General features: G+C 41.6%; 1 protein-coding gene across 1 annotated transcript; it reads left to right on the top strand.

Moving 5' to 3' along the window:
* Positions 1–5,283: 5,283 nt before the first annotated feature.
* On the top strand, positions 5,284–17,277 carry LOC138978138 (elongator complex protein 5-like). The gene is made up of 8 exons (XM_070350788.1): positions 5,284–5,484; positions 6,108–6,168; positions 8,427–8,507; positions 11,413–11,621; positions 12,146–12,324; positions 14,865–14,972; positions 15,558–15,649; positions 16,858–17,277. Exons 1-8 carry the CDS (start codon positions 5,424–5,426, stop codon positions 16,952–16,954), a joined length of 888 nt encoding a protein of 295 aa, XP_070206889.1. The 5' UTR covers positions 5,284–5,423; the 3' UTR covers positions 16,955–17,277.
* The last annotated feature ends 703 nt before the right edge of the window (positions 17,278–17,980 follow it).

Raw genomic sequence — 17,980 nt, 5'->3', positions numbered from 1 at the left:
AACAGAACTTTACAAAAAGGTCCTGAATGTTTTCCTGTTCTTCACCTGTGAATAATTAATTCTTCCTTTTTTGGTCCTTGGCAAATGCAAGAGCAGGAGTTACTCCAGCAGTAGATTGAAGAATTCAGTTTTCTTTCACATGTGAAACTGCATATCAGGTTGAAAAAAAGCAAAGAAGGCAAGGCGGGTGTGTATGGCGAACACAAGTTTCTGCAGTGATTCACCCGCAATTCAACTGAGTTGCTGTTGTCGGTTATAAAATAAAATGAACAAATGTGTCCTCACAACACTCACAAAAAATACTAAAGGTCAAGTGGAGCAAAATTGAAAAATTCGGTCAATCTATCGGCCTAAACAACTAAAACTGGAGATTTTGTGAGCGATTGAAAAATTGAAAAAAAGAGACAGAGAAAAACATATCGCCCAGTGCATGAACTTATGGACAGTCTGTCAGTCTATCAGTGAAGTACGTCAGTCAGTGAATGCATAGAACTTCGCATTGAAGGCATGAAATCACACACAAATCAGTGGGAGAACTCAGAACTCAGAACTCAGAACTTTATTACATAAGGATAAAGGTTTTAGGCTTAGCCTAATCTTCCAACCTGTCCTTGGAACATACTACAGAGAATAATTGTAAACGAAAGCAAAGACTGCGCACATACACACACACACCCTCGTTTACACACACACGCACACACAAGCTCACACACACTTACACACACACACACACACACACACACACACACACACACACACACACACACACACACACGCACACACACATGCACACACACACATGCACACATATACACACACACATGTTCGCGCTCGCGAGCGTGCGCTCGCTTACCTACACACATGCACATGCTATCATTTCATACCTAAAAGGAACAGTATCTAATCAAAGTATTAAACTAGTAAAACATCAAAATAATGATCGTGAGTATAAACATAAAAAACAAAGCACTTAAGAGCATTGTATGCATTATCCGAGTACACAATGGAAACTAGACATCAGGGGCAGTTTATAGTGTGATCAAATGTGTGTGCAACTGCCTTTTAAAGGCCTTTAATGATGCGGATCGTTTGATTTCTATTGGCAAAGAATTCCACAGAGATGATCCTGAAAAAGCTAACTGGATTTATAAAAATCTATACGAGGAATTGGAGGAAGTAAATTTTGAGACCCATACCTCTTCGACGGTAACATGTGTAAAATAGGATTGCACATAACTGGACACATCACCATGAACTAATTCATACATAAAGACAGCCTTATTGTATGCAAGGTGGGTTTTTAGGGGAAGGAAATTAAGGCTGTTTAACTTCATTTCTGTAGACATGTGCGATTCATACAGGATAAGTTTTGCAGCACAACGGTACAGAGAATTGAGTTTTAATAAGTGAACATCACTGCAGCCATCCCACAATGTCGAAGCAAAATTAATATGAGGCATTATATGAGCATGAACGAACATTTTTAATGTTTCAGACTTCGCATAATGTTTGAGTTTTGACAACAAATACAAATTCCTTGATAACACTTTGCAGAGGTTGCTTATGTGTGTTTGCCATTTCATTTCTTCATCAACAGTTACACCAAGTATGCGATGTTCTTTAACTTGCTGTATTTGAGTTGTACCTAAGGACAGTTGTAATTTAAGAGGACTTAGCTGATGCTTTTGTCTTGTGGTAATAACAATGCATTTAGAGAGAGAGAGAGAGAGAGAGAGAGAGAGAGAGAGAGAGAGAGAGAGAGAGAGAGAGAGAGAGAGAGAGAAAGAGACATCTCAGTGTCGTCCAGGGGCGGATCACGGGGTAATGGAGGGGTGGGGGGGGGGGGGGCGGCGGTCCGAATCAAGTTGTGGCCGGGGTGCTAGGGGCGAAGCCCCCCAGACACTGAAGATAATGTAACCGTGTGGCGCATTGCAGGCCTTTCCTGAACAATAACAAGAAAAATGTTCATTCAAAATGAACAGCGTCGATGCAATGTCCACCAAAGATTTATTTTGGGAAGTGTTAAAGGTTAGGGTCAAAAGTTAATGAATTGCATGTTGTGCTGGATATATAAATTGTTTATTTCAGTCAATGCTTGCTATGAATTGATCAAACAGCCACAAGAAAAAAAAACTTTTTAATTAAAAAATAGAGCTTGTTTGAAACAGGTAGAAAGGAAGAGTTGATATTGCAATATCTGTACGTGGGAATGTGGTGAAAAAGAGTGCTAAAAGTAGTAAGTCAGTCTCAGATCCATTTCAAATATTTATTGCAGAAAAACATAATACAAATTACAAAAAAACACAGAACCATTACCAGGTGTCATAGGAATGTTTGAAAACAATAGTTTTAATTTTACACTGTAAATACAGGAATCAGAATTAAACACCTCAAATTGGCACATGCATAATGAATCACCTGGAATTGCAACAGGGAGATACTGAAGTAATTGGAAACAAACATCTGAAATTGACAGAGAAACAATTGAAAATATAGTACCAGTTGACATGAGCGTACAATATTTTAATGGAAGTGCATTTTTAGCACGAAGCATCCGCAGGAGGATGCACTAACAATTACATATTGCCACAAAATGTGTACGGACATTTCACAACCGTGCATTATTAGCACAGAACACATACATGGGGGCGCACAAAACATTATTGTGACAATAATTTACACGAAACATTTCACATAAGTACATTTTTCAGCATGGTGCATCTACAGGAGGGTGCTCCAACAATGATGCATAGTGCCAACATTTAGCGCAAACTTTTCACAACAGTGCATTATTACCACAAAGCGCATACAGCGATTATATAGTAGCAAGTTGCACTAAACATTTGAACAAAATGCATTTTGTTCAAATGTTAACAGCACAGCACCAAGTTTTGCATAAGTGCACAACAGCACTGACCATTTCACAAAAGTGCATAACAGCTGTGACAATTTTACAAAAGTGCATTGACCATTTCAGGCAGATGGCTAACATGCAGATTTCGCTTTTGTCTGTCTTTCTTTGAAAAGTAGGCATGTTCAAGATCGATGAAGTCATGAGCAATTGGGTTAGATGACAGAAAAGATTCAAAAACGTCAGATTCAGTTAGATGACAGAAAAGATTCAAAAACGTCAGATTCAGTGTTTTGGGCACTGTTGAACAGGAACATTCTCTCCTGTTCAACAAATGTGGGTTCAATTCAAAAGCAACATTGTCACAGATAGGCTAGTGTTACATTTCTGTAAAGTTTCAAAAACATCTTCCATGTTTTGGTTACTGTTGAACAGAGGCATATTTTCCTGTTCAAAAAAGTCTGACACAAATTTTCGTAGTTGTGGGTTAAGGTTCGATCTATACCGTCCTTCAAACGAGTCGTAGAACCGTCATTGTCACAGATAGTGTTACATTTCTGTTTTACATTCAAACGAGTCGTAGAAGTAGTAGTACATTTGCGTTTGGTTGTTTTTTCTTTTAGATTCCTGTCACTCATACTAGCAGTATTGATTGAGGTACATAAATCTGTTGATGTACAGGGATGACTTGTTTGTAATGAATCCTTGTTTCCTCCACATTGAGTTTGCATTGCAGTTGGACAGAAATGAACAGGTGTTAATTGATAAACACATTGATAATGGCTTTTGAGAAAATCAATCAATTCTGCAAAGGAATTAACTTGATGACATCAAAACTGCAGCGCCATTTGAAGAATGGTTACCATTTCTGTTTCTTTGATGGGAATCAAACAAATAAAAACATTGACTATCCAAGTTACCATGAATGGCAATAGTTGACTCCTGAAAAGTAGCAAGGATATAATTTGAGACGATAAACGCCTGATGCAATCCCTCCTCAAGGTCAGTCAACTCAAAACCTTCATCATTCGCAACATCAGTAGGCAACACAGCGGGATTCGTATGTCCAGAAATCATGTCGAAAAAATATTACATTTCAAAAGCATGTCCAACCACAGTTGTTGGCAAGTGTTCGTGTCCGAAGTAGCCTTCAGTGTGTGTATATGTATTCATGTGACAGAGAGCGTGACCTCATTGTTCAATCCTCTCTCTCTCTTCTTTCTCATTCGAACGCACACACGCAAGAACGTAGCCTACGCACGCATGCACGCGCACGCACACACACACACACACACACACACACCCCGCTGACGCACAAACCACGCACACACACACTGACTGTCGGCAAGCATCTCTTTTTGTTTTCTTTACCTTTGTTTATTGTGTTTTCGATATTTGTGTTTATTTTTTGCTTGACTTATCTGTTTTATTTTAATGTTTGCTATCCACATCGTGTGATAAATGTTTCTTCTCAGTCTCCGAGTCAGTTTAGTTTCTGCACGCCGCTTTGGTACTCCTTGTTTTTCTAACTGGTGTATTGTGCGCGATTTGCGGATTTATTTTTATTCCTTTCATATGCAGTTGAAGTGTTGTGGGTGTTATTGTCTGTATATGCTATGTTGCGTCTGTGTATGCCTACAAGAATTTGCATTCGCTCTCTGCCAGTACAAGTCCAAACTTTATTGGGTGTAATGTGCCTGTGGTCTGCTCGCAGTCGAGCACAGATAGTTTTCAAACATTCCTCCAGTGAGCCGCTGCGCGCTGCGACCTGAGTAAAGCGCTTCTTTGGTCTCTGGCAACGTTGAACTGCGCTGATATGCCCAGCGACGTGCGGACAAAGTGATATCGCCCCGCTGGCTATTTTTACCGCTGGCCCCAGCTTTGAAATTGTTTTGGCTTGGAGAGTTTTGCTCATGGCGGCGCCCTGTGGCAAATTCGTGGCAAGTCTTTCCCGACCGCAGATACCAGCGTCGTCCGCGACGCTGGAACCGTGCAAGGTTACTCACTGGTGTATAACTATTTTCTTTTTGGGTGTGTGTGTACATTTGAGCCGAAATCGCACCCAAACTCCTGTTGACCTCATTTCTTCCCAAAATAAACATCACTGCTAAAATAAAATGCATTAAAACCAAGACAGTATCCAACCCAGTATCCTTAATTTTTGAAAGGCTAAGTGATTTACAACAAATGTCTTCTCACAATCCGTAACTTTGTCAAAAAATATTTGCAGAAGTTTCTCACCTCGCCTTGGCAGCCATCTTGGAACTGGAGAGACCCTACGCAGGAAGCAAGGTTGAAAGTTGGTTAACCGGTGACGTCACTCCAGTCGTACCGGACCGAGTTTTTGCGACCTCCGGTTCGACTCGAGTCACCTTAGTTGACGCTAAAACTCGCTCCATGTATAGTACTACATCTCTGTAGAGTAGCGTCCCTTGGTTAAAATGGCGACCACCATTGCTTTGCTTTCAGTTTATAAGCTCCCACAATATAGTGGAAGGCCGACAAATACAGCTGTGACGCTTGCAAATTACGTTTAGAAGTTCGGTATTCGAGTTATTTAGTGAGCAAAACGATGTTGGTGTTAGAAGATCTGTGTAAGGGTACTTTACAGTCGCAGAATGTAGTGATTGAAGGTATAGGACTCACTCTCTCTCTCTCTCTCTCTCTCTCTCTCTCTCTCTCTCTCTCTCTCTCTCTCTCTCTCTCTCTCTCTCTCTCTCTCTCTCTCTCAAATTCTATTCATCGATTTCGAGAGCATAGAGTAACAAAAGGACCGCGAAAATGTCACAATGTAGTATGTGTGTGTGCTAAAATGTACTGCTAAAAGAAAAAACGAATGTTCAAATTGACATGAACAAACAAGTATAAAGGTACATACTAGTATATATTATATATATATGTGTTAGTAATTTGTATTTTAAGTCTGTAAGCTTACTCGATCGGTTGCAGCTTGCAAGTTGCAATTTTGCATGCATGATAATCACTAAATCAGTGCACATGGTTACCACTCATACAGTGACTGTGACTCAGTGCCTGAATGGGTGATGATTAGAGGAACAGGAACTTCTGTCGTCTGCAAATCAAGATTTTTGTTTTGTTTTGTTAAACTTAAATGGTTAAAAAAAACATTCATGGGAGATGGTGGGTGGGATAGTATGGCTGCATGGTCGGCCCGGAACCAAAAACTCTTAAAAACATTTTTACACTTTAATAATATTCATAATAGCAAATAACATGCTCCTCTAACATTTTTCAGATTTTTCAGAAGTGCCAGGTCGCCATCTAATTCAGGTCCTACTACACATTCTGTGTCACAGGTAGGACACTCAATATCTGATTATGGCATACTCCAGATGGCAGATATCTATAAAGCAGACATGGGATTCTTCCGTAAATTTACGGAATTCCGTAAATTTTTAGGCTCCAGGGATCATTCTTGAGATTCGTGCAAATCCGCTGAGAAAATTTTGGGGTATATATGTAGGTATAGACCCAAGTTTTTCGGCCGGTCCGCTGATCGCGACGCTCCATTCCATACTATTCTTGAACGGTTGGTTCCTAAAACGGTCAGACTGTTGCTGGTCGATCCGTATGGGAACGCGCTCTTTGTCTCCTACAGTCACCGTTTCAACGTAGCTATCGGGGATTCAGTATAAGCATACCGTATAAGAATGATTCGGCGCCATTTTTACATCGCTTCGAGCCAGTACCTGCCAAAATGATGAGGAAGCTAAAGCGAGACGAAACCGTTCTAGCCCGGGAAATTGGCCAGCAGAAGTACAAGAAAAATCTCTGGAGATTCGACTGGCTCGATGAAGTTGTATCATTGAGCTGAAAATACGAGAAAGGCCAGAAGACACAAGACGTGAAACTGAAAGTTGGCGATGCTTTTGCTAAAATCAACTTGCCGGGAAAATCTCAGTGCACTTTGTGCAACGATGTTAATGTTATCAACTACGGCTCCAATGGAAAGACTGCCCTCAAAAGCCACTTGAAAAGCAACAAGCACCTGACTATCCTGAAAACCCAGTCGGGTAATCAGTCACTGGGGTCGTTTGGCACCGACAAGGTAAGAACATTGAAACCACACCGTCACACGCCACCACCCCACCCCCCCACCCCCCGCCTCTCTCTCTCTCTCTCTCTTTCTCCTCCTCTCTCTCTCTCTCTCTCTCTCTCTCTCTCTCTCTCTCTCTCTCTCTCTCTCTCTCTCTCTCTCTCTCTCTCTCTCTCTCTCTCTCTCTCTTTCTCCTCCTTATTTTCAGTCTTAGCGTAAAATTAATTTGAGAAACATGGGAAGGAAGAGAAGGGGGGGGGGCTATGATTAAGCTGAAATATGCATTTCAGGGCCATTTTTGTGTGTCTAAAACACTAAAAACCTTCAGCTTCTGGCGGATTCGCCCCCAGACCCCGACCAGGGGCGTTGCCCCTGGACCCTACTGGGGGCCTTCTGCGGCCCCCAGACCCCCACCTTCTTTTTCCTTAATTATCACTTTTTTCTGAATCCCATGTCTGATAAAGCCCCATGGAAATGATTTGCCTTTTCATAACAGCTCTCTGTAACGACTACTTTAGGTTGGTCCCACAGGTGGTGGTTTGAGACAGGTTCAACTGTGCATGTGTTATGGAGTCGACTGAACATAAATCTTCTATTGTGTTTTCATGGTGGAGCAATTCTCTTCGTCCAATCCTATTTATTCACCTCCAAACACATCAAATTGATCAATCTTTGGCCAGATTGAAATAGCTTCTTTCATCTAAGTGCCTTAATTTACAAGTTCAACATCTGACATTTTTTTTTAATAATGTTGACTCTCAGTCAGTGAGTCACTGTACTGTGTTGTTCCAATCCTCATAGTACAAAAGGTCAGTTGGATCTGGATTTTAAAATATGAAAGGTCCAAATGTCCTGGCTTTGACCGCTAGGTAGAAAAATAGATGGTCTGAGTTCCTACCACATGTCAAAACTATCAGATGTTGACCAGCCAGGAGTCGGACCAATGAGTCAGATTAGATAAGTATGCATCAATGACTGAAGACAGAGGCCAACATGGGAACAAAACAATGCATGAGTGTGATAATTTTGATTCTGACTTTAATTAAACCGATGAACAAAAGGGTTTGTTCACTGAAATTTGATTATGCACAAATGATATAACATATATATGTATTAATTATTATATCCAGGAAAATTGGATGTGAAAACCGACTTTAATTCTTTTTCAATATCTTCTGCAAACACAGATAATACCAGTCATTTCCAAGTTTATAACTACATGTACATGCATAGCTGTTCTGTGAAAGTTGTGTTGCCACTGTTGGGTATGAAACATTCTTTAAAGACATGGAACAGGAGGAGGATTTTCTCTCTACAGAACATACTCATCAAGTTGCACTTCTTGTGTTCTTTTGTTCCATTTGACTAGCAATTTTAAACAAGTGTTGGGAATATCAAAATCAGCAAGAAAACAAATTCACTAGAATGACAAATTTGTGACACGGACATTTTACAAATTATATCACATTTTTTTCACCCTGTCATTTATAAATGAATGTTATTTATTATTTGTTATAGGTGTGACCAGGTCCTGCTGTTGTCCAGTGAGCGTCCACTGCATTTCTGCACAAACTTTTTGCCAGCAGAGCTTCGAAAGAAGTACGGAAAAAGTTATTTTTCTTGATTTCAGTTAAATAGAAAGCTAAATGCTGTGTGTGAATGTGTCGCTGTGTGCGTGTGTGTCTCACTGACAAATGTATGTCCGTGTAAATAGTGTTTTACTGTTAATGTCCATCTTTTGTCCTTATATATTATATATATATAAATAAATCCAAAAACAAAGAGACTGCCAACGTTTCAAAATTCAGAATCAAAAAACAAGAAAGGTAGGTTGTTGGAACGTTTGTTATTGACAAAACAATATGCTACATTCAATTATTAAGAGTGAATGTAACGTATTGTTTTGTCAATAACAAACGTTTCAACAACCTACCTTGCTTGTTTTTTGATTCTATATATATATAATAACTAGAATGAATACCCGCTTCGCCGGGTAGCCGGCTTCGCCGGGAAGAAGTACTTAGAGCCGTACGCCGAACTATGGACCCGCCAAGCTTAGGTCCCTCCCAGATTCGTGAAATGGGAACAGCACGAAAATGATTCAGTGGCCATAATGCCATTCCTGACCATATCGAGTCCCATCCTTGTCGACGAATGTAACCGTGTTAATCACCTTTGGAGGCGAACTCCACTCAAACAGGACTGAGCAAGTTATGGCTTCTCAAAGGAAGGCCAGTACATAAAATTACACAAAAGCCGCCAGACCACATCACAAACAGAACTGAAGAATGCACAGGTGTTGCTTACATAGAGACACACACACTCACACACACACACACACAAACACAGAGAAGCCGTATCTATAGAGAGATAGATGACAGTGTATTTTTCGCGTGGCTATAAATTGATTCGACCTTTGCACTTTTACAGTGAGGATAATTTACGGGTCCAATTTACGTTCTGTACACTGCGTTGACCTTCTAAAAATAGGTAACAGTAACAGAACGCCGGGAATATCCGAAGACGCTCAGCGCAGTGGACAGCGCAGTGTAGTAACTTACAACTGAACGGGAAAGCCACACGAAGGAAGGGAGATAAACGCCAAACACTGGAGAAGATAAGGAAGAGTTACTTATAATGGTGAAATGAACCCAAAAACGAAAATGAGTTCAGCGCTGCGCGCTGAGAGCACGTGTTGAAATATCTCATCGATGATATTGTGTCCGGGGTGTAGCTGAATACGGTGTCCAAATTTGAAAAAGATCCACCGAGAACTTTGGCGTTGTGATGTGGTGTAGTGGCTATGGTGTGTCGGTATGGGGGCCCGGGTAAGCTGAGGTGGAACCAAAATAGCTGAGGTGGAACCAAAATCGGTTCCGCGCTGCGCGCTGAGAGCACGTGTTGAAATATCGACCAGGTTGTGTCGTGTCCCGGGTCTACTTGAATATGCCCACCAAATTTGAAGCAGATCCATCGAGAACTTTGGCCGTGCATCGCGCACAGACAGATACACACACACACACACAGACACACAGACACACAGACACTAGTCGTATATATATATAGATAATAATAATAATAATAAAGATAGCTTATATAGCGCCGCTTCACAATTTTAACTATGCTCTTAGCGCTGTACATCGAGATATAACAATTTCAATAATATAAATACAAAGATGATATTATAATAATACACATTTACAAATATCACTCACGTGCATACATCCTCGTGCACACCACGCGCATACACACTCCCACTCATTAACAAGTGCTTCCATCCCCCTGCCACTGAGATGTTCATATACCCCCCTGGACAAGCTCACACCATGTCCGTCTCCTCTCTGGACTGTACATACACTCAGCAAGAAAAAGAAAAACTAAATGCAAATTTCATACAGAACCCTATAGCTCAATCAAAGCTGAAGCAACTATACAAAAAAGACACATTCAAACAACAAATCTAACTTCACCTCTAACAGTCTATAAAGATGGCAAGGACAAATTTACAAGGATTCGCGAAAAAGGTGCGTTTTAAGGGAACTGCGGAAAGAGTCCTTAGAAGCAGAATGGCGAACGGAGGAAGGGATATGTATATGTACATGTGTCTGTCTGTCCGTCTCACACTTGTTCCCATAAAGGAATACTGACGTATTTGTATCTCAGTGCTTTTATTTTTTACGGAGTCAAACAGGAATGCTACTTTAGCGACCATACTTGCTTGTGTTACATGTACTACCTCAAAAACATGAGAAAATCATGTCTTAAAAAGAAGGAGTCTTAAAGGTCCTTTTCTACATTTTTATACCGAAATCGCCATTTGACCATTAAAGGTCCTTGTCTACATTTTTATACCGAAATCGCCATTTGACCATTAAAATGCAGAGTCTATTATCTACAAATATCAACAATACACCCCCTTTCGATCAGGAAAGACGAAGCCAGTGTAGCCGTTTGAAAATTCATTGTAGTATTCCAGCGCAGTACTCATAGTAGGATATCCTTATTTGGAAAATGCCAAGCGCAAAACTCCTCTCAAATCCCGTGCATTTTGTGCGTTTAAAAAAAAGCGTGGACAGCGCTCCAGTGTCAAACTGTTGCTGCACTTGTTTGGGCGTGGCTATTAGCATAGTGACATGATTTTGATTGGTCAGTATTTTTAGGCAAAGCACAATTGTTCTCAGCAAACAGAAAACAAAATATTGGAAGCGTGAGTCACGCTACCCAAAAATAAAAATAAAAATTTTCTATAACTTTTTTCCCCATGGTTCATTCATCATTTGACATAATTTAGTATCGAAATCTAACCGTAAGATTATTGAAAAAAAGCAAAAATGTAGACGACCACCTTTAAGATGGAGGTAAATTTACATTAGCCTGGTAAAGAACAGAAAATCAAAAGGGGGGTAGTTTTAAATCAGAGGGCCATAAATAAAAGGGGGTTCTTCAGTAATCACATGTAATCAGTCATTTCCATATTCTTTAAGATTGTTTTGTTCCAATACAGAGTCACAGCACCAAACAGCCTTCCCGAGCCTGACAGAATCGGCAACAGGCTTCCAGTGGGGCCCACCATCTCTGCTCTGCATGCAAGTATCCAGGGTTCGAATCTGAAAGTGGGTGTTGTCATCGACTCAGTGACGTCACTGGTGTGCACCCACTCTGCCACCGCTGTCCCGCAGATTGTAAAAGGTCTCCTGGATTATAAGGAAAGGGGTAGGTGCTGGTTTAGCTTGTTTTGTTATTTCAGTCGTACCTGTCAGTAATGACCACCCTAGGGACCAACTAAGAGTGGCCGTTATACTTATAGACAGGCGGTCACCTAATTGAAAGGTGAATGATGTTGAAAAGAAAAGAAAAATTCGTTTAAGGTGGTTGTTATTGAGAGGAGGTGCCAGGGGAGGTTCAACTGAATGTTTATCTGTTGTCTTTTTTTTTCTTAATTTTATTATTATTTTGTTTCTGAATGTTTCCTTTACGGCTCAGAGATTTTTTTTTTTTAAAGCTTTAGTTTTGGTTTGTTTGTTTTATTCCTAATCTATACCAAGCTTTTTTTCCATCAAGTTCGTGGTACAGTGTCTGTTTTTCTACCATTTACTCTTTGTAAGAAATTTGTGAACAGTTTGATCATTTTGACCACTTTTTCTGTTTGTGTCTTTCTGGCAGTTTCTTCTTTAGCTTTTGTGCTGTGTTTTTGTGCTCACTCAATAAACTCTTTATTCTCATTTTTCCCCCCACAGGCAACAAGGTAGAACAAGTGGTCAGTTTGATACACAGGGACGTTCATGATGAGGCCGTGTGTCAGGTGATTCATGGTCGACCCACCACCCTCATTCAGCTGCAGCCCCCTTCCTCCCCGCACCATTGCTATGGTTGTGTCATCACGCATGGAGAGCTTTTCAAAACGCCAGCGCACTATGTAAGTCGCTGCTGAGCTCTGCTTTTTCTGCTTCATTACAGTGAAACCCCTCTTTCAAGACCTGAAAAGATCTGAAAAATATATCAGTCTTAATACCCCCCGCGGGTTAGGGGGAAGAATTTACCCGATGCTCCCCAGCATGTCGTAAGAGGCGACTAACGGATTCTGTTTCTCCTTTTACCCTTGTTAAGTGTTTCTTGTATGGAATATAGTCAATTTTTGTAAAGATTTTAGTCAAGCAGTATGTAAGAAATGTTAAGTCCTTTGTACTGGAAACTTGCATTCTCCCAGTAAGGTAATATATTGTACTACGTTGCAAGCCCCTGGAGCAAATTTTTGATTAGTGCTTTTGTGAACAAGAAACAATTGACAAGCGGCTCTATCCCATCACCCCCCCTTTCCCCGTCGCGATATAACTTTCGTGGTTGAAAACGACATTAAACACCAAATAAAGAAAGCAAGAACAGAACATGTGAAAAAGCAAGGTGTTGGAAGGGAGTTAGTCCTAAATCGCGGGTCTTAACAGGGAGGTGTCACTGTACCAGCCGGGCGGGGATGTAGCTCAGTCGGTAGCGCGCTGGATTTGTATCCAGTTGGCCGCTGTCAGCGTGAGTTCGTCCCCACATTCGGCGAGAGATTTATTTCTCAGAGTCAACTTTGTGTGCAGACTCTCCTCGGTGTCCGAACACCCCCGTGTGTACACGCAAGCACAAGACCAAGTGCACACGAAAAAGATCCTGTAATCCATGTCAGAGTTCGGTGGGTTATAGAAACACGAAAATACCCAGCATGCTTCCTCCGAAAACAGCGTATGGCTGCCTAAATGGCGGGGTAAAAAACGGTCATACACGTAAAATTCCACTCGTGCAAAAAACACGAGTGTACGTGGGAGTTTGAGCCCACGAACTCCTCCGAAAGCGGCGTATGGCTGCCTAAATGGCGGGGTAAAAACGGTCATACACGTAAAATTCCACTCGTGCAAAAACACAAGTGTACGTGGTAGTTTCAGCCCACGAACGCAGAAGAAGAAGACTGTACCAGCCTGTCAACAAATGAATGCATGAAGGGCAACAGTCATCACTTAACACTTTCTACCCCACCTATTTTGACCCAAGTTTTTTTTTAGCCGAGACCAGCTGTGCTGCAGCAGGTCACTCAGAAATGTAGTAACTGTGTAGAAACTGTGTATCAACAGGATGGAATGCAGGCGTTAGATCGACGTTTCAGGAAGCGACTGAAGTGACTGTGGGTACGGATATATCCGTACCTGGGAGACAATGAGTTAAAAGCAGTATTATCCTTAGAGTGTTAACAATTAACGTGACAGGCTCAATCCTTCTTGTATGAACTATTCAGCTCTCCATCTCGGGTCTGGCCATGCATTTACATAATAATAATAATAATAACGATTACTTATATAGCGCGTAAACCTCGTGGTGACAAGCCCAGAGCGCTTTACACTTACATAATCATAATACAAACAAGGAAAGAGAACTAAATCCGAATAAATTCAAACATAGTCACACACACCCACACACGCACGCACACACACACGCACACTCACACACGCGCGCGCGCGCACACACACACAATCTTTCTTTCGTCATTGTCAATGTTCAGGTAACCCGCAATGTCATTCCATGTACGCATACGTTATACTAGTACAACACACACAGGCACATACACATCTTCACGAACGCCACACTTTAGTAGATAATACACGTGGCAGATAAGGACATCCCCCCCACTTGGACACATTACAACAATCAACACTCTGACTGCTTCTTGTGCAGGGTGGGCAGAAAGCACCCGAGATGTTCATCTTTGGTATGTGTCCTTGACGGGCGCTGTGGCGGGGTGGTAAGGCAAAAAAAAAAAAAGTCTGTTTACGGTAACATTGGCAAAAAAAATAGGGTCGGTAGGTCGGGATTTTATTTTTTTTATTTTAATTTTTTTTTTCCCCCAAAAAACTTATTTTTAAGTTATTTTGACAAAAACCCCAGATATTTAGTTTTTTTTCCAAATGCCAAAAAAAAAGTCTAGGGTCGCGCGAAAAAATAGGGTCGGTCGAGATACCGTAAACAGACTATTATTTTTTTTGTGCCTAAGACGTCGGCCTCCTAATCAGAAGGTCGTGAGTTCAAATCCCGGCCGCGGCCGCCTGGTGGGTTAAGTGTGCCGATTTTTCCGATCTCCCAGGTCAACTTATGTGCAGACCTGCTAGTGGCTTATCCCGCTTTGTGTGTACACGCAAGCACAAGACCAAGTGCGCATGGAAAAGATCCTGTAATCCATGTCAGAGTTCGGTGGGTTATAGAAACACGATAATGTGACTGGGTGATCGAGACATGAAGCCTGTGCTGCGACTTCTGTCTTGTGTGTGGCGCACGTTAAATGCCAAAGCAGCACCGCCCTGATATGGCCCTTCGTGGTCGGTTGGGCGTTAAGCAAACAAACAAACGGTCCAAACCAAACCAAACCAAAACTTGAAGTGTTGTTGTTTTTTCCCCTTCTTTTTTATTTTTTTATTTATTTCTCAGGTGGAAGATTTTAACATCAGCAGCAACTTTCTCCATGTTGTGGATGTGACTTCAGTGACCAAGAAAGTAGCAGAGGTCAAGGCCACAGATGTAGTGCCAGAAACACAGGTGAGACATTGTTGTGTTTTTTTGTTTCTTGGTTGTGTAAGTTGTTGTTTTTCTCCGCTTTTTTAACCTTTGCCAGGCCGGGTTATCGACTACACACAGAAAACATCGTGGGGCCGTGTGGACCCATGCTTTTCAAAGAAGGAAAAACGTGCATACCCTTCTGTAGACGTCAGCCCCACTATGTCTTCCATTTGTAATCTAAATTTGACCTTTGTTATTTTTATTATTTCTCGATGAAATTTAATGATCTTTTAGGACATAAGAGCTTTTTAGGTGCCTGAGGCATTCTTAAAAGCTCATTAAAAAAATTTCAACTAGTTTAAGTGATATTTGCAATTAAACACCCTTCTTGGTCCACACGGACCCACGACCACCGGCAAAGGTTAACCCAATCATAGTGTGTGTCCTAATGAGTGTGTAAACTGCTGCATTGAGTCTTCTGTTTCTGCAAGGGAGGGCTGAGAATAAAACTTTTTTTTCTGATTTCTTTCTGAATTTCTCTCTCTCTTTCTCTCTGTCTCGTCTTTCCTTGTATTATGATGTCATTATGGTCCGAATGACACATTCGATGTTTTTATTTTACAGGCTGATCCAACTGCAGACCTGACATTCAATCTGTCTCTGAAGCCGGAGGAGAGGGCAGCAAAAGACCAGGTCATTCTTCCCTACACACAGGTGTAAGTACTAGTACCAAGTTTATTTCACCTGATCTTCTTCTTCTTGTCCATCACCTGATTATGTCATCAGGGATTCTGCTGAGGTGTGTTTTTTGTGCATTTGACAACTTTTTGCTACATGTAGTATCCCAGGTGTTTTCTGAAGACTGCCGTGTATGATGCACCCAAAATCTGAAGAAATGGGTTCTGCCATTTTATATTTTGAAATGAACCATGACTGCACTCAAGGCGTCAAAGTAACAGAAAATTCTGGTTGATGCTATGCCTATCATGTCTTCGACAATCCCTGTTGTGAAAAAAAGTCCTGGGACCATCAAAATTACCCTATAACAGCTTAGCAGACCCACAGCGCAGACATTTTACTGGGAAAAAAGGCATTGTGTCAAAAGTAAAGAAGGGAGACAATAATCGTTTCAACACATTCCTCACCTATCAGACTATATTGAGTTATCTTCCCTTGATCAAGGCACTTTCACTGGCATGATTTTGTTTGTTTGTTTGTTTGCTTAACGCCCAGCCGACCACGAAGGGCCATATCAGGGCGGTGCTGCTTTGACATATAACGTGCGCCACACACAAGACAGAAGTCGCAGCACAGGCTTCATGTCTCACCCAGTCACATTATTCTGACACCGGACCAACCAGTGACATATAACGTGCGCCACACACAAGACAGAAGTCGCAGCACAGGCTTCATGCCTCACCCAGTCACATTATTCTGACACCGGACCAACCAGTCCTGGCACTAACCCCATAATGCCAGACGCCAGGCGGAGCAGCCACTAGATTGCCAATTTTAAAGTCTTAGGTATGACCCGGCCGGGGTTGGTACCCACGACCTCCCGGTCACGGGGCGGACGCCTTACCACTAGGCCAACCGTGCCGGTTTCACTGGCGTGAGACATGCAGATAAATCAACAGTATGAGTTGAACGGCACAAAAAGCTGAGTGGTAAGGACTTCTGTTTTCAGGCTTAAAGGTTCTGGGTTCGAATCCTGGCTGCATTCATCGGTTTGGGTTTGAACACAGAGAACACAAAGCATTGACAGTCTTAGTCTCTCAAATGCCAGGTTGCGGTTTCTGCATAACTCTCATTTTCTTATATTGTGTATATTTAAAGTACTTACTTCCCTTGGTTTCTGTAGATGGAAGTCACCAGTAGTGCATTAATGGAGCAAATGTACATGGAGCCATTTGTTTTGTTGCAGGTCATCCACAGAAAGTCATGGAGGTCACATTCGTTACATACCTGACGATGATGACGACTTTGATGATGAGGATCCTGATGAAGACTTAGACTTTTGAGAGAGAGAGAGGGTGTGTGTTATTGTGTATGTGTGTGTGTTATTGTGTGAGTGTGTGTATTTGTATGTAGGTGTGTGTGTTGATGGGGAGTTGGTGGGGTGTGGAATTGGTGGTGTCGTCAGGTTAGCGAACACTCCCCAGGTCTGCATTTTTTCGAGAAAAGTAATTGTTTTCATTAAAAAAAAATTATTTAGGTCTGGCCAAAAAAAAAATTCCTCCACAGATCATCAAATTGAAGTCAAAGTTGGTAAATGTTGCTTCCCCGGCTGCTCTCAGCCCTTGCATGGTTTGGGTATTCATTGGCGAGAGAGGGAGAGAGAGAGGGAGAGAGAGAGAGGGGGAGAGAGAGGGAGAGAGAGGGTGGAGAGAGAGAGGAGAGAGAGAGAGGGAGAGAGAGAGAGAGGGGGAGAGAGAGAGGGGGAGAGAGAGAGGGAGACAGAGAGAGAGAGAGAGAGGGAGAGAGAGAGAGAGAGAAAACATAATTTATGTTTTTGTGTAAGGGAAAACGTGTGTCAGTGTGTGTGTGTGTGAAGAAGAAAAAAATCATGTTTGAAGAAATAGTATGTTGTGCAAATGTACACGGCATTGCGTGCATATGTGTGTTCGTGTGCTTGCATGCATGCATGCATGTGATTGTGTATATGAGGGGTGTAGTGAACACAAGTACATGTACAAGCAGAGAAGACATGAATCTTAATGGAAACACGTACATCTGTGACAGTGAGGGATAGTATGTTTGGAAGAAGAGGCAAGAAAAATGATAATAAACTTGTTCTGCTGTTTGAAGCAATGACCGATATCTCAAATAAAGCTATATTCATGGTACCTTAATCTTTGTTTTTGTTATTCAGTGTCTGTGTGCGTGCTTCCTATAATTATGCAAGGTTGGCTCATAACATATACACACAGAAGAGCATAATTCTCTCTCTCTCTCTCTCTCTCTCTCTCTCTCTCTCTCTCTCTCTCTCTCTCTCTCTCTCTCTCTCTCTCTCTCTCTCTCTCTCTCTCTCTCTCTGTCTCTCTCTC

This window comes from Littorina saxatilis, linkage group LG10 (genome assembly GCF_037325665.1).
Source record: "Littorina saxatilis isolate snail1 linkage group LG10, US_GU_Lsax_2.0, whole genome shotgun sequence".
NCBI classification, from domain to species: domain Eukaryota; kingdom Metazoa; phylum Mollusca; class Gastropoda; order Littorinimorpha; family Littorinidae; genus Littorina; species Littorina saxatilis.
Note: the sequence above shows the minus strand (reverse complement) of the source record. Positions and strands in the feature narration are given on the sequence as shown.

What these genes read in the sequence shown, in the direction of transcription:
- LOC138978138 (XM_070350788.1), top strand. Translation starts at nt 5,424, where the DNA reads ATGTTGGTGTTAGAAGATCTGTGTAAGGGTACTTTACAGTCGCAGAAT. An exon ending in GCAGAATGTAGTGATTGAAG is followed by an intron (nt 5,485 to 6,107) that starts GTATAGGACTCA and finishes AACATTTTTCAG; the next exon opens with ATTTTTCAGAAGTGCCAGGT. An exon ending in CCTGGATTATAAGGAAAGGG is followed by an intron (nt 11,622 to 12,145) that starts GTAGGTGCTGGT and finishes TTCCCCCCACAG; the next exon opens with GCAACAAGGTAGAACAAGTG.